General features: G+C 41.0%; 1 protein-coding gene and 1 long non-coding RNA gene across 4 annotated transcripts; both read left to right on the top strand.

The window, feature by feature from the left end:
• On the top strand, positions 2,753–20,884 carry LOC8059546 (ABC transporter G family member 48). Of its 2 annotated transcripts, XM_021458660.1 has the most exons (20): positions 2,753–3,182; positions 3,386–3,506; positions 7,771–7,853; positions 8,312–8,396; positions 8,485–8,775; positions 8,850–8,940; positions 9,071–9,971; positions 10,082–10,242; positions 10,354–10,457; positions 10,581–10,746; positions 10,839–10,964; positions 11,179–11,285; positions 11,382–11,714; positions 11,831–12,121; positions 12,229–12,312; positions 18,530–18,663; positions 19,005–19,232; positions 19,345–19,516; positions 19,956–20,210; positions 20,304–20,884. In XM_021458660.1, exons 1-20 carry the CDS (start codon positions 2,977–2,979, stop codon positions 20,577–20,579), a joined length of 4,215 nt encoding a protein of 1,404 aa, XP_021314335.1. In that variant the 5' UTR covers positions 2,753–2,976; the 3' UTR covers positions 20,580–20,884. The 2 variants fall into 2 exon arrangements, with proteins under 2 accessions (XP_021314335.1, XP_021314336.1); XM_021458661.1 differs by lacking the exons at positions 2,753–3,182; positions 3,386–3,506 and adding an exon at positions 7,228–7,481.
• LOC110434520 lies at positions 21,048–22,760 on the top strand. Of its 2 annotated transcripts, XR_002452025.1 has the most exons (3): positions 21,048–21,377; positions 21,545–21,810; positions 22,208–22,760. It is a non-coding gene; the product is annotated as an uncharacterized LOC110434520 (long non-coding RNA). The 2 variants fall into 2 exon arrangements; XR_002452024.1 differs by having other exon boundaries at positions 21,051–21,810.

Below are 23,324 nucleotides of genomic sequence, written 5' to 3'. Positions count from 1 at the left end.
AGAAAGAGACAAACAAACCCCTATAGAGATCAAGGCAAAGGTATTGCTTAGGATTTTGGTTTTGGTGATCAAGACACCATAGAGGGTGTGATCACGTTTAGGATAGATAGTTGTACTATAAAAAGGGAAATTCTTTGGCTAAGCAGTTATCAAGTGCCACTAGGTGACATTGTTCTTGTGCATGCATTTAGAACCTGGTGAGCTAACTTAACTCCTTCGAAGAAAATGTTTGTGAAAATGCTAACACACTTGCACATGTTGGTACACACATAGTGGTGTTGGCACACTTTAAGAAGGATGTAGAGTTTGAAGGGTAGAGAGGGGTTTGGGTTCCTCTCTCCCTCCCGCCGAGTTTGCGAGACGGGATTCGACGCTTTTGAGAAAATGAAACGTATATTTTCTATTGCGCCGGTGGAAAGTTTGGAGAAGTCACGGGAGTGTTTTTTACTGGAAAAACACTCAGTGGACGTTGGCCTCAGAGGCATCAAATGCTAGACCTGACGCATTCGGTGCACTCTCAGTTTCTGGCACAGGTGAAAAATGTGCATCGGATGCTCCAACTGCTGAGCGTTAGACGCTGGCCGAACACTGTTCTCGCGTCCGGTGAAGTATGACGTCAACAAGTATGAAAAGCGAGTGTTTCTGACAAAGAGCGTCGGACGCCAGGGAGCGTTCGGTGAGGGTGCGTCAGACGCGTCCGATGCCCCTACGCGTTTGCGATGCTCCCTGAGTAAGCGTCCGGTGGTGAGGGGCGCGTCCGGTGCATACGACCTGACGCGTCCAGTGTTTTGAAAGTGACAGTTAGAGATCAATGCGCAAGATTTAAAAAGTTGACACGTGGCTGTCATCTGAGCATCGGACGCTAGGTTCTAGCGTACGATGGCTCACGTTCTGAGCGTCCGACGTCTCTGATTTCTGTCCAGTGAAAGAGCCAACGACTCTATTTGTTTGAGGGGCTTATAAATACTAGTTGGCCGGCTCAAGGACATCTCTCTTGGTATTCTAGCATACTTGACATCCTTGTGAGCCTAAGCAAACACCTTCCACTCATCTCCTTCATAGATTAATCATCTTTGTGAGATTGAGAGTGGTTCCAAGTGCATTTGCTTGAGTGATTGCATCTAGTGGCACTTGGGGATTGAGTTGGCTACGATTTTCTTGTTACTGTTGGTGGTTGCCGCCACCTAGGCGGTTTTGGAGCAACGGAGGAGCATTGACACGAGTTGGTGATTGTTCTTAGCCATCTTTTGATGATTGTGAGGGGATTTATACCTTCTCCAACGGAGAGCCGAAAGGTAACTCTAATGGATTGCTCGTGTTATTGAGTTACCTCATTTGTAGTTAGGGAGAAAGACACGTGAGAAGGATGACACTGGTTAAAATCCCACTGGTTGTGTAGCTATGAAAAATGCAGCGACTTATGGTTCTTTGTCAAGTGTATTTAGACCTTTGCCGAGTGCCACAGACACTCGGCAAAGTACCAGTGTCCCGTTGGGCCGTAGTGAATATCTATGGTATCATTTTAAGAATTAGTTTCTTTAGATTGTACATGAAATATGTTCCAATATATGACGTATTATCAAATTAGTATTTTTTTCTAGAAATATAATTAAAAGTATAGAACTATTCTCTTTAGATTGTACATGAAATATGTTTCAGTGGCATATTATTAGAATTAGTGAGTTTTTTCTAGAAACATATATAGTCAAAAGTAGAGAATTAATTAAAAATGACATATAACAAATTTAAGCTAGACGACTTAATACTATTAAAATAGTGTACACTAAAATAAGAACACTACCGTACCACCAATCCTAGCACGTGTATGAAAATCCTCCTAGGATATATTTGGTATGGAAAAGCTCATACTAAATAAGAATTCTACTTCAAAAGCTGCATATTTTGATCAGTTTAAAGGGTGACATAGTAAGAATCCGATCTAGCTATCATCGCATACGTATATGGTAGAGTGGACGAACACGTCGCGTTCAAATATATCAGATTTGGATTTTCTTCACAACAAGATCGATCTTTTACTTAACTAATGTTAGGCCTTGTTTAGTTCCGAAAAAATTTCGGATTTCGGTATTGTAGCATTTTCGTTTTTATTTGACAAATATTATCCAATCATGAACTAACTAGACTCAAAAGATTCATCTCGTGATTTACAGGCAAACTATGTAATTAGTTTTAATTTTTATCTATATCTAATGCTTCATGCATGTGCTTTAAGATTTGATGTGATGGAGAATCTTAAAAAGTTTTTGGTTTTCGGAGTGAACTAAACAAAGTCTTAATATATGCACACAATCCAGCCACCGATATGATTGACCGGCAGATATACTATGCTGCTTGACGTCTCTGGCTGTGGGAGTAAAGTTTAAGAGATATCATATCAAATATCGCATAAGGTGTTACATAGGGTATTCGTCATACTAATAATAAAAAATCACAGATTTCACCAATAATTCACGAGACAAATTTATTAAAACTAATTAACTTATTATTAGCGCATATATGTTACTTTAGTAGTTATATAGATTATTTGTTAATAATTATGGACTAATTAGATTTAAAAATTTCGTCCACAAATTAGTTTTAAACTATGTATTTAGTTTTGTAATTAGTTTATATTTAATACTTTATGTACGTGTCAAGCATCTAATGGGACAACGATTAAATTTAGCCGTGAAAAATAAACGAGGCCTCACACACACCATCTATATAAGCAGCCTAGCACATGGGTCCGGTGGCAGCTGAAGGCTAAACAATTAAGTTGGTCATCAACTCCCAAGCAAGCGCGCAAAATAAAGGCAAAGCTGCATGCACATATACTATATATGCCTATATGGTCGTAGGATCGGATTATTGGAGTAGTAGCTAGCTAGCTAGCTTGCAGGAGCTAGAGTCAATTCATGGCGAGCGCAGTCGGAGCATGAGCACCGCGACGACGAGGAGAACCTGCGGTGGGCCGCGATGGAGAAGCTGCCGACCTACGACCGCATGCGCCAGGGCATCCTCCGGCAGGCGCTCGCCGCCGGCGACCAACAACAGAGCGGCGGCGTCGAGGTGGTGGACATCCAGAAGCTGGCCGGCGGCGACGGGGGCCGTGAACTCTTGGAGCGCCTCTTCCAGGACGACAGCGAGCGATTCCTGCGCCGGCTCAGGGACCGAATCGACATGTACGTCCACGTCGTCGTGTGTTTAATTAATCCTTATTCATTGAGCTGATAAGCTATGACTGATTTATTATAAAAAAAATTACTAAATATTTTATAGATTTGACTAATAAGCTTAAGCGAATTGTCTGCTACAGAATCCGTCGTATCAAGCTGACAAGCTAGCTACTACTAGTAGATCGCTCATATTCATGTATGCATTGCAGGGTTGGCATCGAGCTCCCGACCATCGAGGTTCGGTATGAGCAGCTGAATGTGGAGGCTGACGTCATCGCCGCCGGTCGCGCCCTCCCCACGCTCTGGAACGCTGCCACCAATCTTTTCGAGGTTAGTATTAGTAATTATTATATCTTTAGTTTGAAAAAAAAACTAAAGATATAAACATGAGAGTAACTACATGTGCGTGTAAAAAAATGCAATATACATATCAACCTAGATGGTTTATGATCATATATTTCGTCTATATACATATCGTCCAGTCATATACACCTTAAAACCATATATATATAAGTGCTATTCTACACTTGTGTAGAATACTATTCTACACTTGTGTAGAATACTATTCTACACCAAACTGCTATACTGAACAAAATTCAGTATTGTTTAGTATTCGTATTTCAGTATTTTGTGAGGATTACCGAAAAACTTACATAAGAGACCTAGCGGGGCAAGTCAAGAAATCGAGGTATACCGACCAGAGTAAAGTTGACATTTGCAAGGAAAAGGGGGTGTTGGACAAAATGATACTGAGCACTCTCCAATACTGTTCAATATTTTTTCTACTCAGTTTTAACTTGCGGTGTAGAATAATATTCTACACCTAAGATGTAGAATAACGTTGCCGTGTGTATGTATATATATATATATATATATATATATATATTCTCTATTGGGTCTCTACTAATTCCTGACCCGCTGAGACCGAGCGTGGCCTGTTGGAGGCGCGATGAGAGAAGGTAGACGGTAGACCAAGTGCGGTAGGACGGACTAGTTACACAGGAGTTTTCATATATATAGGCATATCACGTGCCACGCTCCGTAAACTTTGAAAGAGCAGTTCCTTTTGTTGGTGCTGTGCGTAAAAGATTAAAGGAGTACATGATGATTATCGTTCCTATGCTACGTGAAAGAAGAGTCGCTTTCACCTGTGTTCTTCAAGTTCAACGGAGTACTCCTATATTATTTAATTTAATTAATTGCGTAGTACGTACGACTACAAGATTGATATATTATTAGGCACCGTTTGGTTTGTCTTGTTAAAATTTACCGTCCGTCACATCGAATGTTCAGACATATGTATGAAGTACTAAATATAGATTATTTATAAAACTCAAAACACAGCTAGAAAGTAATTTGAGAGACGAATCTTTTAAACCTAATTAGTTCATAATTAGATACTAATTGTTAAATAAGACAAAACTGTTATAGTACATATATATTAAACTTTAACACCCAAACTAAACACCCTCTTAATAAATTATTGATCAAATCGTCCGTTTATATTCGTATCATTCCGCTGCAGCAGTCAAAGTCAAATGTGATGATGTTGTACTATATAGGTATATATAGTGCAACACTTTTATTTGTATTTGTCAATTATTATTTAATTATGAATTAATTAGATTCAAAAGATTTATCTCATAAAATATAGATAAACTATGTAATTAATTTTTTTATTTCGATGTGATAAGAAATCTTGAAAAGTTTTCAGATGTAACTAAACAAGGCCATAGTATCAATATCTGCTGGGCCATTTCTTCTTTTCCCGATCGATCCGATCCGCAATTTGTGCGCACACGACAATATATGGCTCAGACTTTTTTTAATAACTAGGAAAAAGAGACACTAAAAAGTACATATCTTATTAATTAGGTCTGTTACGTCATACATAACATTTTGATTGACAGAAAATGACCAATAATAAGAAAGAAAAATTAATACATAGAGACCCTTTCAGATAACAATTTTAATTTCTTCCTTAAAAGAATACTGCTTTAGTGGCGGACCCAGAAATTGAAACCAAGGTAGTCCTAAAAAATTTTTTCATGCGCAACACGATAAAATTCAAAGAAAAAATTCGGTAAAATTACTATAAAATAAGCAAATTGCGACAATACAATTTAATGTTCAAAGCTTACATAAATTAGTCCGAAACTTGCACAAATAGATTACATATAAGATAAGGTCTTACATAAATATTAATGGCTACTTTAATTTGCGCTTTCTCATTGCCATGAAAGCATGAATTATGTCATCCTCGCTTACAGAAGAGAATATATCACGCTCAATAAAGATAACCAAACAATCGTTCAATAGCCTATCACTCATACTATTTCTCACCTTATTCTTCACTAAACACAAGGTAGAGAAAACTCTTTCAACACTTGTTGTCGCCACCGGTAAGATCAATACCAATTTAAGGACTAAGTACACCAAACCATAATATTCATGTTTATTAGTGCCAACAAGCTTGGTAGAGAGCTCACCGAGGGTGGTCAGTCCTTGAAATCTGTCATCCATTTTCACATCTTCAATATATGTGCCAAGTTGAATTTCAAGTGTCCTCAAATCCGAACTTGAAAAATCTTTGGGATAATAAGTTGCAAGCTTAAGGATTTTCTTAGCATCAAATGAGGCAAATGAATTGGAAGGATTCAATGCTGCCATACAAATAAGCAACTCCCTACTAACCTCATCAAACCGATTCTCAAGCTCTTGATGAATTCTATCAATAATACCAATATACACTTCTCTTCTATAATGATCATCAATTGTTTGTACACGATAAAAACGATGGGATCTTCCATGAGGCTCATATTTGCTATCCATTGCAGGAATATCAATAGAGAATTTGATGCAAAATGATTTAACCTTTTCTAAGAAATCTTCCCACCCATTAGACCTCAATTGTTGGAACCTTATCTTTGCCACACCAACAAGTGTCATTGCATCTCCAAGAGCCTTTCTAAATATTACTCTCTAAGTTATCATTTGGAAAGCCATTTGCATAAAAATCGCTTTCTATATTTTTTTACTTTTCAACAGTTTTGCTAAATCTCATGCGCACTCTAGAGAGTTATTCTCATCTTCTATATTTGGCTAGCGAAAAATCCGGAACAGACAATGGCTATATTTGGATGACCATTTAGAGTAGCTGTTGGAGGGTAGTTTTTCACCAAAATTGCTATTCCTAGCATTTAGTAAGAATATACAAAGTCTCTTGGAGATGCTCTTAGGCTATCTCCAATAGGAGACTCATTTCGGAACCCAAACCTAAAATGGGTCTCCAACACAATATTTATAGCCTCCAACAGAGTACCCATACAGAAGACCCATTTTAGGTATTAGGAGAGGCATAACCCAAATTTGGGTATCCTCTCTCTTCGAGACCCATTTTGCAGAGAGTGATGTCTTTTAGGTCTTGTTGTTGGAGAAGACTAAAAATAAATATGGAACCTTTTATCTGTAGCGCTGCCCAAAGGATAAATGGGTCTTGTATTTTGGGTGACGATTGTTGGAGATAGTCTTAGAACCAACATTCTAGAGGCCTATTTAGTTTTCCCGTTTGACCAATTTTTTTTGAATTTTAGCCACCATTTTGCAAAATAAAACTAAACACCATCTAAAAATTTTAGCAAAATGGTTACCATTTTGTATTCTCGAGCCTTCACTAAACAGGACCTTATTGCCCAATTCTGAAAAGACCCCCGTACCATACAAATTTAAGGGCCCGTTTAGTTCTCGTAGAATACAAAATGCAAAATATCAACTACTTTAAAATGATAAAATGCGATACCAAAATTTTTAAGGTTATGTTTAGTTCTATTCAAAATATAAAATTTATTATTCTTATTATAGCTACTTGAGGCTCTTTTAGGCTTTTTGTTTTTGCCTCTTGAAGCTAAAATCCAAATTGGAGATCAGCTATTTTTTTACCAAAAATTTTACATAATATTTAGTTTCATTATGGAAAATAATAGAGCAAAACACATTAGATGAAAGGGAGCTAAACACCCCATAAGGTGCCAAGTTTCTATTCGTTAGATGACAAGGGTTCCCTTGTAAAAACATAATCAATTTTCTATTCGCTGGGGCCGATAGCGCAAAACGTTGCTGTTCCGCCGCCGCCCGCCGCCCGCCGGAGCCCGGAGAAAGAGGCGGAGAAGCAGCAGTAGCTGGGGTGCCGATGGAATCGGGGGCTCAGCCTCATTATTTCCAAAATCCCGATCCCTCACAAAAAGAAGCTAAGAAATGAAGAGGTGCGAGTAGATCGAGAATGGGGAATCAGATTATGGATGCGAGGTAGCTTGAATTTCATCCTCCATTCCGCTCCCCCCGTCCATCTTTCGGTCGGTCGGTGCCTGTCCTTATCAGCAACTGCTTTTGTTTCCCTCTACCCTATTTATTTCCATCCAGTATATAAGATATGAATGTTGACAGCATGTTCTCCAATCAATGCCAGTTGTTATCAATATGATTTTCTGATGTGATCACGAGTTGATGTGATGGACTGATGGTGATACCTGCTATAACAGAGTAGTTTCCCATGTAATATAGTAATAACTTACTGATGTGATGTGATGCGTTGCAGGGTCTCATTGGACGGTTTGGTTCTTCAAACAAGAGGAACATCACCATACTTAAGAATGTCAATGGTATCCTCAAGCCTTCCAGGTACATACCATTCATTACTTTTGTTGGTGCTGTGCTACTACGTCACCATTCAATCCAACTGCTCCCTGGATGGCTGAATCTTCTAACCTAACCAATCTGCTTTAGTCAGCTAACCAAAAGTGATTGGTTTATCTAGCAGTAACATTTTATTTCTTAATACACTTCTTATCCTGTTAGTTTATTTATAAAAAAGGCGAAAAGAAGAATTTGATAGACTAAAATGTCATGTATCCTTCTCAAGTTCTCATCTTCTCATTCATCTTCTTTATAAAAGGAATATATAGATATGCTTTTTTGTGTATACCCGGTGTCAGTCAAGGGTATCATGCCAATCAATCATCCTAGAATAAAATCCCATCCATGAGTTTTGTTGCTTTGCAGCCATGTAATCAAATAACTACATACATCACTTTCTTGCACTCTAGAGCAAGTACTGACCTAGTTTTTTCCCCTTTTAGGATGACGCTTCTTCTTGGGCCTCCATCCTCAGGAAAGAGCACGCTCATGCGAGCACTCGCTGGCAAGCTTGACAAAAATCTCAAGGTTTAACTTCAATCCGCCATCCTGTGCCATTCTGTCAGTTTGGCTTATGCTTTTATGTCACATGCTAAATCCTTCTACTGCAAAACAGGTCTCTGGCAGCATCACGTATTGTGGCCATCCAATCTCAGAGTTCTATCCTGAGAGGACTAGCGCATATGTTGGTCAATATGATCTCCACAATGCCGAGATGACTGTAAGAGAGACGCTGGATTTCTCCAGGCGATGCCTAGGCATTGGTGCCAGATATGAGATGATAGCAGAACTTGCTAGAAGGGAGCGGGATGCAGGCATTAAGCCAGATCCTGAGATTGATGCTTTCATGAAAGCTACTGCAGTACAAGGACAGGAGACTAATATTATAACAGATCTCACTCTCAAGGTATGATTCTGATGTTACTGATAGGCTGGGAAAAAAAAACGTTCTTAGAGTTTATTGAAACCTCTCTCTCTCAGGTGCTTGGGCTGGACATTTGTGCTGATGTTATTATTGGCGATGAGATGATCAGAGGAATTTCTGGTGGGCAAAAGAAACGTGTGACAACTGGTATGCATGCGAAGCCTGCAAACCATGCGCCCTTACGTATACCTGTGATCGAGTCATCAATTTATAGTTGGCGCCCCAATTCGTTGCAAATTATCTCAGGATCTGTCTATTCTTTATTCCTTTTGTGTAGGGGAGATGTTAACGGGACCAGCAAGGGCTTTATTTATGGACGAAATATCAACTGGTCTGGATAGCTCAAGCACATTTCAGATTGTAAAGTTTATGAGGCAATTGGTCCATGTAATGAATGAAACCGTCATGATCTCTCTGCTCCAGCCACCGCCAGAGACCTACAATCTTTTTGATGACATAATCCTGCTATCAGAAGGATACATAGTCTACCATGGGCCACGGGAGAATATATTGGAATTCTTTGAGTCTGCCGGTTTCCGGTGCCCTGACAGGAAAGGTGTTGCAGACTTTCTTCAAGAGGTTACTTCCAAGAAAGACCAACAGCAATACTGGTACCTTGATCAGGAGCAGTATCATTATGTATCTGTACCAGACTTTGCACAACGTTTCAAGTCATTCCATGCATGCCAGCAGATGCAGAAGGAGTTGCAAATTCCTTTTGAAAAGTCCAAAACCCATCCTGCTGCGTTGACCACCAGAAAATATGGTCTTTCCAGCTGGGAATCACTCAAGGCAGTGATGTCGAGAGAGCAACTATTGATGAAGCGCAACTCCTTCATCTATATTTTCAAGGTCACCCAGCTGATCATCCTTGCACTCATGTCCATGACTGTGTTTCTCAGAACAAAGATGCCCCATGGGCAGATTGCTGATGGCACCAAATTCTTTGGGGCTCTGACTTTTGGTTTAATAACGATCATGTTCAATGGGTTTGCTGAGCTACAATTGACCATAAAGAAGCTTCCAGTTTTCTACAAACATAGGGATTTCTTATTCTTCCCTGCATGGACCTTAGGAGTGGCAAACATAATCTTAAAAGTTCCTGTCTCGCTCGTGGAATCAGCAGTATGGGTTGCTCTCACGTACTATGTGATGGGCTTTGCACCTGCTGCAGGAAGGTATCCATAATCCTTCTACCAACTTTCATCATTTACATAATAGGACTTTGTCATTTTGTTATTGTGGGACATTACAGTAGCTTCATGAGTCATCTCTCTTTTGGTAATAGGTTCTTTCGTCAGTTTATAGCTTTCTTTGCCACACACCAAATGGCAATGGCTTTATTCCGGTTTCTTGGTGCTATATTGAAAACAATGGTTGTGGCCAATACTTTTGGGATGTTTGTGCTGCTCATTATTTTCATCTTTGGAGGATTTGTCATCCGTAGAAGTAAGTATGCTGTCATTCATTTTTTATTTCTCTAGGCACGAGAGATCAGCAAAATCCTGTCATTTATATGGATGGAAGTAACCTTTTGACCTCTGATTACGATGTTAACAGATGACATCAAACCATGGTGGATCTGGGGTTATTGGGCATCACCTATGATGTATAGTCAAAATGCAATATCTATCAACGAATTCCTTGCTAGTAGGTGGGCTATTGTAAGTTTTTTTTTTCTATGAACCTACTCGTTTTCTTCTTGAGGCTCAGATAACAAGGACTCAATATACTAATCTTGGAAAGGTGATTTTAATTTTGGATTAATGATAGCCTTTTTACTACAGCCAAACAATGACACGACTATTGATGCACCAACAGTAGGCAAAGCAATTCTAAAATCCAAAGGCTTGTTTACTGGAGAATGGGGATTTTGGCTATCCATCGGAGCCCTTATAGGATTCATTATTTTGTTCAACATGCTCTACATTTGGGCCCTTACATATTTAAGTCGTAAGCACTATTATTTTTTTTCTTGTTGTATTTGTGGTGGACACTTTTTTGTAAGCCGGGACTTATTTTTTTATATGTTTCGTTCCTTCCAGCTAGTAGTGGCTCCAATGCCTTAGTTTCAGAAGGTGAAGACGATGTAAGTGAAATGGTATTGAAAGGAAGAAGCAAAGATGCAAGAAGCGAAGATGAAATATCCCAAGCTGTATACAGTGATCCAGGTGCAAACGCATGTAGATGTCATGTTTCAATCTATTTTAGCGTATCTTGTACATGCATATTAGACTACTACATACTCCAAAACATTCTTTTGTCTAGTCTATTGATTGAACTTTTCCTGTTTTAATTTACAAGGTATTGATGCCTTCTGTTTCCCATGCATGAATATTGTAAGCATTAATGTTTTGTGCATATCTTTGTATCCTGTTTGTGCAGGCACTAATGGAGCAACAAACACACTAGCTGAGTCACGAGTCACTTTGCCTTTCCAGCCTCTTTCACTTTGCTTTAACCATGTAAACTATTATGTTGACATGCCTGCAGTAAGTAAATATATAAAAACTTGAAGGCAGACATGAATTAGAAAAAAAGATTCTATCTAAAATCATAATATCTGATATTCAGATCTTATTTTTCAGGAAATGAAGGAACAAGGATTCACAGAAAGCCGTTTACAACTGCTCTCTGATATCAGTGGTGCTTTTAGGCCAGGGGTTCTGACAGCATTAGTTGGTGTGAGTGGAGCTGGAAAGACCACTTTAATGGATGTCCTGGCAGGAAGGAAAACTAGTGGAGCTATTGAAGGAGATATTACCCTGTCCGGTTTCCCCAAGAAACAAGAAACTTTTGCCCGGATTAGTGGTTATTGTGAACAAACTGATATCCATTCTCCGAATGTTACTGTATTTGAATCCATCACCTACTCTGCCTGGCTGCGTCTTTCCTCAGACATTGATGATGGTACGAAAAAGGTACTTAAAGCGACCAGCGAACTTCTTACTGAATTGAATATACCTTGTTCTAAATATATTTGAAATTCCAAGCAGCAATTGTTTCTGACCGATTTATTTAAATTTCAACCACTTAGATGTTTGTGGAAGAAGTGATGGCCCTTGTAGAGCTTGATGTGTTGCGCGACGCTCTTGTGGGTCTCCCTGGAGTTAGTGGATTATCAACTGAGCAAAGAAAAAGGCTGACAATTGCTGTGGAGCTGGTAGCAAACCCTTCAATCATCTTCATGGATGAGCCAACCTCTGGTCTCGATGCTCGAGCTGCAGCAATTGTCATGCGTACAGTAAGAAATACAGTTAACACTGGGCGTACTGTGGTCTGCACAATCCATCAGCCCAGCATCGACATATTTGAGTCTTTTGATGAGGTCCTCTCTCTCTCCCTCCCTCAAAACTCTGTGTGTGCACATCTAGAAACCATTTAATGTTTTAGTTTTTACCAATGTGATATCCTCACAACTGATTTGTTTTCCAGCTTCTGCTTTTGAAACGTGGAGGTCAGGTTATTTATGCTGGTGAACTTGGTCGCCACTCTCACAAATTAGTTGAATATTTTGAGGTCAGACCTCTTTTCTTATGTGTTTGAGTTTGGGGATCGAGAAGTGTGTATATATATATATATATATATATATATATATATATATATATATATATATATATATATATATATATATATATACGGTAGCGCTATTCTACACGTTAGGTGTAGAATATTATTCTACACCGCAAGTCAAAACTGAGCTGAAAAAATACTGAGTAGTACTGAACAATGTTCAGTATTATCTAGTAGTACACTCAGGACCACAAAATACTGAACAATACTGAAACGCGAATACTGAAAGATACTGGATTTTGTTCAGTATAACACTTCGGTGTAGAATAGTATTATACACCTAGGGTGTAGAATAGCACTTGTATATATATATATATTATTGAGGAAATTGGAGAAGGTTCTGGCTGGCTCATCCTAGCACAGTGTCATTCTATTCTTATCCTCTCAATATTACATAAAGGCCCTCTTATAAACTACTATTTATACCAACACTCTCCCTCAAGATGGGCTAAAGATATCTAACATGCCCATCTTGTTACAACTCAACTCATTCTCACTAGGTCCTAAGCCTTTTGTGAAACAATCCGCTAACTGACTACGTGATTTTACATACCCTAGCTTTAGGATCCCACTATCCAGTTTCTCCTTAATGAAGAATCTATCAATCTCAACATGCTTAGTGCGATCAAACTGGACCGGATTATTTGCAATATTGATTGCAGCAACATTGTCACAGTGAAGCATCATGATCTCATTCCTCAACACCCGCAGCTCTTTCAACAAGCCTTTTAACCATAACATCTCGCGCAAGCTCAAAGCCATTGCCCTATATTTAGCCTCTGCAGTGGACCGAGCCACAACTGCTTGCTTCTTACTTCTCCATGAGACAAGATTGCCTCCCACAAATACACAATACCCAGAGGTAGACCTATCATCTTTGCTACTTGCCCAATCTGCATCACAGTAGCCCTCCAAATCTAGGTGCCCATTCTTTCTAAACCATAATCCTCTCCTAGGGGTTCCCTTTAGATACCTCAAAATCCTGTAAACAACCTCCATATGTCCTGTTCTTGGATCATGCATATACCTGCTCACCACACTCACTGCATAGGAAATGTCAGGTCTTGTATGACACAGGTATATCAGTCTTCCCACCAATCTTTGATATGTTTCTTTGTTCACAGAATCTCCACACTGGGCACTGATTTGATGATTTTTATCAATCGGGGTGCTACATGGCCGACACCCAAGCATGTCAGTTTTCAGTCAACAGATCAAGGACATATTTTCTTTGAGAGAGAACTATCCCCTTAGGTGACCTAGCAATCTCAATCCCAAGAAAATACCTTAGTGGTGCAAGATCTTTTACTTCGAAAGCCTTTCCCAGATTCTCCTTCAAGCATTTGATTTCCTCTGCATCATCTCCTGTAATCACAATATCATCCACATATACCGTCATAATGGTGATAAATGTCCCTCTATGCTTATAGAAGACAGTATGATCACCATTACATTGAGTGTAGCCCATACCACAAACTGCTCTCCTAAACCTGTCGAACCACGCCCGAGGTGATTGCTTTAGTCCATAGAGTGACTTTTTAAGTCTACACACCTTCCCAACTGTTTGACTATTTGCAAACCCCGGTGGGATCTCCATATAAACTTCTTCTTGCAGGTCACCATGAAGAAATGCATTCTTTACATCCATCTAATGTAGAGGCCAACCAAAGTTTACAGCACAGGAGATTAAGGTCCTCACAGTACCCATCTTAGCCACAGGAGCAAAGGTCTCATCATAGTCAATGCCATATGTTTGACTATATCCTTTTGTAACCAATCTTGCCTTGTACCTATCCACCTCTCCTTTAGGGTTTTGCTTCACAGTGAAGACCCACTTACATCCCACTGCTCTCTTCCCTTTTGGAAGTGGGACCAATTCCCATGTCTTGTTCTTTTGAAGAGCATGCATCTCTTCTTCCATTGCTGCCTTCCACTTAGGGTCCTGTTTTGCACACTTCCAGTCTCTTGGAATAGGCACTGTTTGTAAAGATGCAATAAATGCTCAATATGCAGGTGACAGACGAGAGTATGAGAGGAAATTAGCAATGTCATGATCTGTAGTAGGATGCTCAAATCCATAGCGAACAAGAGGTTTTCCAAAATTAGATCTAGTATCTCTACGTTGTGCCAGAGGTAAGTCTACATGCTTAAGAGTAGGAGATATATTACCACTTGACCCAGATTGGGTCGTGGAGCTCAATGGAGAAAGGTCCGAGGAGAGATTTGGGACTGGTAAAACAGGCTGTTGTGGCTGTGGTGTACCAACTTGCTCCCCCTGACTCCTGAATCGCCTCCTTTGGTACACTATTGGCTCCTTCTCAATTGTTTGCTCCCCCTGACTCCTGAACCGCCTCCTTTGGTACACAATTGGCTTCTTTGAAGTTGTTTCCCTATTCTCCGCTAAACATGGGTCCGTCCCATCAATCATCTCTTCACCCCCTTCAACCATCACCTCCTCACTCTCACCATCGATTATCTCTCCATTCTCATGGCTACCACTCCTCATATCCACAACATTATCCTGATCCACCACCTCCTCTTGAACTTTAGACACATCCATTTGACATGGGATAGCACCACCAACAATTACTTTCTTTTGAGCAGCAGCTCCTTCATTCTCCCCCTCTCTACTGTCACTCTCAGTGACTGAAGAGAATTCTTCCAACAACGGATCAAGATCCCATGGTTTTGTGTAGTATGGCTCAAACTCACGAAATGTCACATCCATACTCACAAACAATTTCTTTCCAATAGGGTCCCAACACTTGTAACCCTTCTGTGTAGATGAATATCCAACAAAAACACACTTTATCGCCCGTGGATCTAACTTGCCAACTGAAGGTCTATGGTCCCTGACAAAGCAAACACAACCAAATATCTTGGGTGGTACCTTGAATTCCCTTTGTCCTAATAAAAGTTCAGCTGGAGATTTCATGTCAAGAATCCTAGATGGCATACGATTAATTAAATATGCTGCTGTCAGCACCGCCTCACTCCAGAGATACTTCGGCACATTCATTTGAAACATCAGTGACCTTGCTACCTCCAACAAATGTCTATTCTTCCTTTCAGCCACACCATTTTGTGATGGAGTATTAGGACACGTGGTTTGATGAATAATGCCATGGCTCGATAGGTATGCCACAAAATCATTATTCATATACTCCTTTCCATTATCAGTACGGATAATTCTAATCTTGGCATTAAATTGATTGACAACCAGGTTATGGAAGTCTTGGAAACATCGGAAAACTTCATGCTTACCCCTCAGCATGTAGATCCACGTCATACGAGTATGGCAGTCAATAAAAGTGACAAACCACTTAAACCCACTCAAAGATGTAACCGAGCAGGGACCCCAAACATCAGAGTGTATCATCATAAAAGGTTCACAACTACGAAGACCATACTAGGATAGGTTGACCTTGTATGCTTCCCAAGTACACATGCATCACACACAAGTTTGTTTCTATCCACACCCTCAAACGCAGCAGGATATAATTTATTCAAGCTTTCAAAAGGCATGTGTCCTAACCGACAATGAAGCAAGTAGATATCCCTCTCCTGTGCTCCAACAGCTACCGCCAATGCTGACTCCTCCTGGTTGATAATCCACAACCCATTATGCCTGACTCCAGTCCCAATCACTCTCCCCGTCCTCTTCTCCTGAAAAATACAAAGGTTTTCGTCAAATGTAACAATGCACTTGAATTGATCAACTAGTGAACTAACAGAGATGAGGTTGACTGGGAAGGAAGGAACATGCAAGACAGATGATAAGTAAAGGGATGGAGTACACTCTACAGATCCTACACCATGAATGGGTTGAGATGTACCATTAGCAGTTTGAATAGTTTCAGAATAGGAGTGTGGAGTATAAGTTTTAAAAGAACTAGATATGCCTGTGACATGCTTGAAAGCTCCTGAATCAATAAGCCATTCTATGTTATGCCTATATGTGGATGCAAGTGCCTGTGCCTGAGTACCTTTGCCCAAGTGGGCATAGTTGGCAAAGTTACCAAAGTGACTGGTAGTGGCAATCACAGGACCATCTGAAGTAGTTTTGGAACATTCAGATCTTTTCATCTTCTGCCATTGTTCCCACTGCTTGACCTGCTCCCCGGTCAACGTGACAGATGGAACATCACCTGTGGTAACAATAGTGACCTGAGAACCACTCTCCGAGGTAGCGACATTGGCTTGAGGACCACCACGGCCCCTGCCACGCCCCCCTGCACGACCTCCTCCACGGCCACCACGACCACCTCCTTGATCGCCACGTCCACCACTACGACCTCCACGAGTACCACTTCTTCCACCATAGTTTTTAGGAAGAGGACAACTATAACTCAAGTGCCCCTTTTCTCCACAGTTGAAGCACTCCCTCTCAGCCATTGTGGTGTAAGCCGACATCACAGGATTGCTACTACTCATCATCCGAAGCCTACTCTCTTCGATAACCATGGCTGACACAGCCTCCTGCATGGTAGGTAGGCTATCCTGATGACAAAAAGCAGCCCTCCTGCTCTCAAACTCAGGATCCAAGTTTCTCAGGAAATGAGTCACCCTTCTGTCCTCTACCCAATTCTGAACGTCTTGGATATCCTGTGGATCCCTCATACGAAGTGGAGCATAGTGGTCCAACTCCCCCCACAAATACTGCAACTCACTAGCATATTGCTCCAATGATCGTCTTGCTTGTTTCACTGCATCCGCCTTATTCTGAATCTCCATCATCACCATCACATTCCCTCGCCTAGAGTACATATTACTCAGCGTCTTCCATATCTGTGCTGCAGTGGGCATCGCTTCCACCATCTTACTCACAGATGGTGACATAGATGCCAATAGCCACGCCACTATGGTAGAGTTCGTTGTATGCCAAACTCTCCACTCAGGGCTAAGCTTGTTAGCCGGCTCAACACATTCCTCCGCCATATAGTGCTCTACCCCTTTTCCACCTAGGAGCACTTGCACTCTTCTAGACCAGCTCAAATAATTCTTGCTTCCCTCTAATTTCACATCATTTGGCACTAGTTCCAGCTTCAACTCAGGTGGTCTGGAACCAATTATGCCCATCTCCAGAAGCTCCAGAATCATAGACCTCATCTCACTTTTCATCTCACCCTTAGTAATTAGGGGGTCACTTCCACTCTTGTCACCACTCTGAGCCTTATTTGCCTCATCCTCTGCTTTCTTCTTTGCTTCCCCATCTGGATCCATCTTCCTCACCTCAAGTGCAGCACTTCACCAAATTTCTACCCAATTACAACTCCAAATCAGTAGCCCGCACAGCTGGTACAAGGGAGTAACACAGCAGCAGCAGGAAGCAAATCAATTTCTTCTCCCTCACTCACAGAGCAACACACATCTGCACAGCAGCAGGGCGTCAGCACTACAGCAGCTGAGCAGCACACACACCAGCACCTCCTTCCTCTGCTGAGCAGCACACGCACCAGCACCTCCTTCCTCTGCTGAGCTGCAGTACACGCACGCACCAGCACCTGATTCCTCTCTCACCTCCTTCCTCTCTGCCCCTCCTTTCCCTCTCCTCACCAAGAGAAGCAGCACTCAGGCACGAGACCAGCAGGCAGAAAATCCACTTGGCTAGCAACACAGGCACGCAGCACGCCTGCTCCTCGAGCCACAGCACTCGCGCAACCACCCCTGGGCCCGCGCGAGCCAAACCCTGGACCAGCGCAGCCGCTCGCCTCGTGCTCCGTCCGCCTGCACCAGCACTCGCGCAGAGTCAGGCCACCGCCCGTGCTTGCACTCGCCGCACAGCCTCGCGCCCGCTGTGCCCACACACACGAGCCTTGCGCCTTCTCGCGCGTCTCCCCGCGACACCAGTGGCTCGCAGGCTCTCGCCTTTGCCAGTGCTCACCAGGACGCGTCGCCGCCGCCGCCGCCGCCGGAGGTAACCCTAACCAAGGCTCTGGATACCATATTGAGGAAATTGGAGAAGGTTCTGGCTGGCTCATCCCAGCACAGTGTCATTCTATTCTTATCCTCTCAATATTACATAAAGGCCCTCTTATAAACTACTATTTACACCAACATATATATATATATAAAGACCAAACAATTCATGAACTGTATGAAGTCATGCAGGGTGTACCAAAAAGTGGGCATTTTAACTTTTGTTGATCTCATTTTCCTGCAGGCGATTCCAGGTGTTCCAAAGATCACAGAAGGATATAATCCTGCAACATGGGTGCTGGAAGTTAGCTCTCCTCTATCTGAGGCTCGACTGAACATGAATTTTGCTGAAATTTATGCTAACTCTGTGCTTTATAGGTAACCACCCTCAATTTTTTTAACAAGGCCATTCTTTATCACTGATTTGCTCTACCAATCCTTGTTTTTCACAAGGAAAAAAGTAACTGAAAGAGAGTGAAAAATGGCCTCTGGTGTCATTTTACTTCCCACGTTTATATTATTGTTTGTTTTCTTGGGGAGCATGATTTCATATTGCTTGTCCATTGTGGAATAAAAAATTTGGTTCCTATGGCATCTAACTTCCTAGATTAGATGATTCCTTGGTTTGTGCTAGGAATAGAATTGGACAATAATTGTGAAATGCAGGGAATATGGTTTTATATTGTTGACAAATATTCTCCCTTCATAACTATGATCAGGAAAAATCAAGAGCTTATAAAGGAGTTGAGTATTCCCCCACCAGACTACCAGGACCTGTCATTTCCTACAAAATATTCACAGAATTTTTATGGCCAATGCATCTCAAACTTTTGGAAGCAATACCGTTCCTATTGGAAGAATCCGCCCTACAATGCTATGCGCTATCTGATGACATTTCTCTTTGGCCTTGTATTTGGTACAGTATTTTGGCAAAAAGGAAAGAACATGTATGTGCCTAGCTACTTTGACGCTGTATTTGAAACTAAAATTGTTTGAATATTCTATGCTGGCATTTATGATGGCAATAATACATTTAGGTTTTCTATTTATGATACACAGAGATTCACAACAAGATTTATACAATCTACTTGGAGCCACTTACGCTGCTACCTTCTTTCTTGGGGCTTCAAATTGCATCACGGTTCAGCCTGTTGTATCGATTGAGCGAGCAGTTTTCTACCGTGAAAAAGCAGCGGGGATGTACTCTCCATTATCCTATGCATTTGCTCAGGTAAAACCTTTAACCTTCTTGGTAATATGATAGTCACTTTGAGTGAAATATAATCATTTTGGATGCATTGAACTTATTTCAAATAAGTGTAGGAGCCCATGCTTCTGGGTAGAGGATGAATTTGGCAGCTGGTAGATCAAATGGAAACAGTATTACTAATTACTAAACCAGTATAATACTAGCCTTCTCAGTTTTTTATAGTTCAAATGTGGCCAATAATAATTAAAGGAAAAAACAGCAGGGTATACTTGCTAAATTAAGAACAATTTTAGTGACTTTGACAGAGTAAAAGGAATGAAATTTCCTTTAGCCCCTTTTACCTCATTACTGTATGACATAACATAGGTCGCATAACAATGTGGATATGGGCATCTTATCTGTGAGCTATCACTAATAAATCCATCCCTTTACGATTTTATTTGACATTTGGTTTTGGCAGACATGTGTGGAGGTCATCTACAACGTCTTACAGGGGATACTGTACACAGTCATCATATATGCGATGATCGGATACGACTGGAAAGCAGATAAATTCTTCTATTTCCTGTTTTTCATCACTGCAAGCTTCAACTACTTCACATTGTTCGGCATGATGTTAGTAGCATGCACTCCCTCTGCATTGCTCGCAAACATTTTTATCACGTTTGCACTACCTCTTTGGAACCTCTTTGCTGGATTCCTCATCGTTAGACCGGTGAGCAAACTACTCGTCTAGGCTAAGCCGTGTGCGTTTGGGTTCCAATTTGAGTGACTCTGATCTTATGAGTTATATATGCCACTGCTGCAGGCAATACCAATTTGGTGGAGATGGTACTACTGGGCGAACCCTGTCTCGTGGACCATCTACGGTGTTGTTGCATCTCAGTTTGGCGAGAACGAAGGTGAGCTTTCAGTTCCCGGTGGCAGTGGGAAACCCGTGGTGGTGAAGCAGTTCTTGAAGGATAATCTCGGCATCCAGCATGACTTCCTCGGCTATGTTGTGCTCGTCCATTTCGCCTACATCATTGCATTCTTCTTCGTATTCGGTTATTCCATCAAGTTCTTCAACTTCCAAAAACGTTAGCTCCACCTCTACGGGCCGTCGGAATCTGTAATCGGTTGCCGTAAGTTCTAGTTCTAGTCAAAATAAGTGCAGTCGAAATGTGTCATTAAGAGGATTTTTTTAGGAGTTACCATATATATATAGCGCTATTCTACACCTTAGGTGTAGAATATTATTCTACACCGCAAGTCAAAACTGGGTAGAAAAAATACTGAGCAGTACTGAACAACATTCAGTATCATCTTGTCTAACACCCAAGATCACGAAATGCTGAACAATCCTGAAACACGAGCACTGAACGATACTGAATTTTGTTCAGTATAACAGTTTGGTGTAAAATAGTATTCTACACTTAAGGTGTAGAATAGCATATATATATATATATATATATATATATATATATATATATATATATAGGAAATTTCCTTTCTACACGGACGTGTAGCTACTCGGTAGTACACGCACACGAAACATCCTGCATGCAGACGCATGTAACGGCAATGACGGCGTTCCATCGATGGCGCTCGTGTTTACAGAAACTTTCGTGGGTGAAAATAAACAAACCCGTTAATCCAAAGTATATAACAAAATCTACCGTCATTTACGGCATCCACAATGCTCGAACTTGAGCCTGTCCCGGCTCTGTGCCGCCACAGCTCGTATTCCTCTCCTCCCTCCACCTTCAGTCCCCACCGGAGATGCAAGCATCGCCACCGTCGAGGATCTAGCATCGCCTGTGGATCTGGCCGCAACGCCTCCTTCCCTGCCGAAGGCGGTGGCAGGGCCTCTCCCCCGGCGGATCTCCTCGGCCGCGGCGAAGTTAGTGATTCCTCCCGACCTCGACTTTACCGATGGCGGCGCTTCCACCTAGCGGGCAGCGGCAACGCTCTCTTCTTGCTCTATTCCATGGTGTACCCTCCCCCACCCCATGGATCTGACGGTGCCCCCTCCTCCATGCCCTTCGATCTGGCGACAAGCCGCACCAGGGGCTGTGGCGGCGGGGCTTCCCTCTCCTGGCTGCAGCTGCGGTGGCTTCCTCATCTCCCCGATGGCATCCACTTGAAGGAACTGGCATCCGGCGGCTCCATCCCTGCCGAGCAGTTCCGCGTGCCTCGTGCTGGCCGCATGCATCATCTCTGTCCCAGTAGCATGCTTGGTCTGGCTGGTCGCGTAGTTGCCGAGCCAGAAGCATGCTTTGTGTGGCGGCGCTGCCGCTGAGACAACGTCGATGGAATCAAGTTTGGTTGAGACAGTACGTCCTAATTTTTCATGCTATGATCCATTTGTTTATTGTAGCTTGCAAATCTGGGGCAATTGATTAGCATATTGGTACGTACTTTTTTAGGATTAGCGTATCTATACATACTTTTTCAGATTAGTGTATCGCTTGATACAATTTAGATTATTTTGTACCACTTTGATACTTGTCTTAAACCTAGGTATCACGGATACTAATTTGTTCCCTGAGAAAATTCTTCACATACTAATCCAAATTTGCATACTGTAGTAATCTCAATTCTTGCTATCTTGGAAGACATATATTTGTTCTTCTACCAAAGGAGGAAAGTATGATATTATACTAATAAAGCTAGGTTCTGAAGATTTCTAAATAAGCAACATATGTAATTTAATAAAGTTAATTCATGCAGGTTGCGAACCTACATTTTCTGAACTGATGGCAGCCAACAAAGTGGATAATTTGCATTGGAATACCTGACGAAGTGAACTTGCTATGTAGTATGGCTACATACTCAGAGTATGAAGTATGTGTACATACAATATATAATATGTGTACATACTTAGAATATGAAGTATGTGTACATACTTATATATATAAAGCACGAACTTTGATTATTTCCTTTCGGATGACTAGGAACAATATTCTTACTATAATCTGATCAAAGAATAGTACATCACTCGTCCAGGAGAGGATCTGCATCAGTGTAATCACGCTACTTCTTTCTTTTATCTATAGATAGATGAGAGTATCATCTGATACTCTTTTTTAGATGAGATCAAAACATCAATTGATAACTTTTAGATTTGAGTATCCTCAGATACTTCCTTTGTTACACTGAGCTATCACTTCATACTTTCTGGGATATGTTTGTACCACTAGATACTTTTTTAGATTATAATTGCGGCACTTCTACATTGTTCTATATTTTTCTAAAGTGTTATATTATATGTTCACATTTTCTCTTTGTATTTGTTCATACTATTTTGGTGCAAATAATAGTACATACTACTACAGTATCTCCATGTATGTACACATACTCTCAAGAAACAAGTGCTCATACAGCAGTCCTAAAAACCGGACGAAAATACATACCCTAAAGATAAACATTAAAATATTCCTCTAAGTATATGGATATACTCCCAAATACAAGTGTATAAATATACTTATTTTTTCTTATTAAAGTATGCGTACATATTTGTTCACGTAAAACAATACAAATTAATATTAATATATACTCATTGTCCTTATTAAAGTATGCAACCATACTTCAAAAAAATTAAGTATATACACATACTACTATTTATAATGCACACATTTCAAAAAGATAGTAACTAATTGCATGCCAACCCAAGTAAATAATTTAAGCTAGATTCGTTTTTCATGGAAGTAATCAACATGTGTCAATGGATTTTTTTTTCTGATATACAGCCTTCCGTTAACGTTCGCGGGACTCCTACCCTCCCGTGCGTACTAAAAGTGCGAGTAGCTACTCGTACGAGTAAAAAACACACACACACATTCTCTCT

Source organism: Sorghum bicolor, chromosome 1 (genome assembly GCF_000003195.3).
Source record: "Sorghum bicolor cultivar BTx623 chromosome 1, Sorghum_bicolor_NCBIv3, whole genome shotgun sequence".
NCBI classification, from domain to species: domain Eukaryota; kingdom Viridiplantae; phylum Streptophyta; class Magnoliopsida; order Poales; family Poaceae; genus Sorghum; species Sorghum bicolor.
The sequence above is the reverse complement of the archived record's forward strand: the minus strand, read 5'-3'. Positions and strand labels throughout refer to the sequence as shown.

Coding starts and splice junctions, on each gene's coding strand:
- LOC8059546 (XM_021458660.1), top strand. CDS start 2,977: ATGGAGAAGCTGCCGACCTACGACCGCATGCGCCAGGGCATCCTCCGG. Junction 7,854..8,311: donor GGTATCCTCAAGCCTTCCAG/GTACATACCATT, acceptor TTCCCCTTTTAG/GATGACGCTTCTTCTTGGGC. Junction 18,664..19,004: donor GCTAACTCTGTGCTTTATAG/GTAACCACCCTC, acceptor AACTATGATCAG/GAAAAATCAAGAGCTTATAA.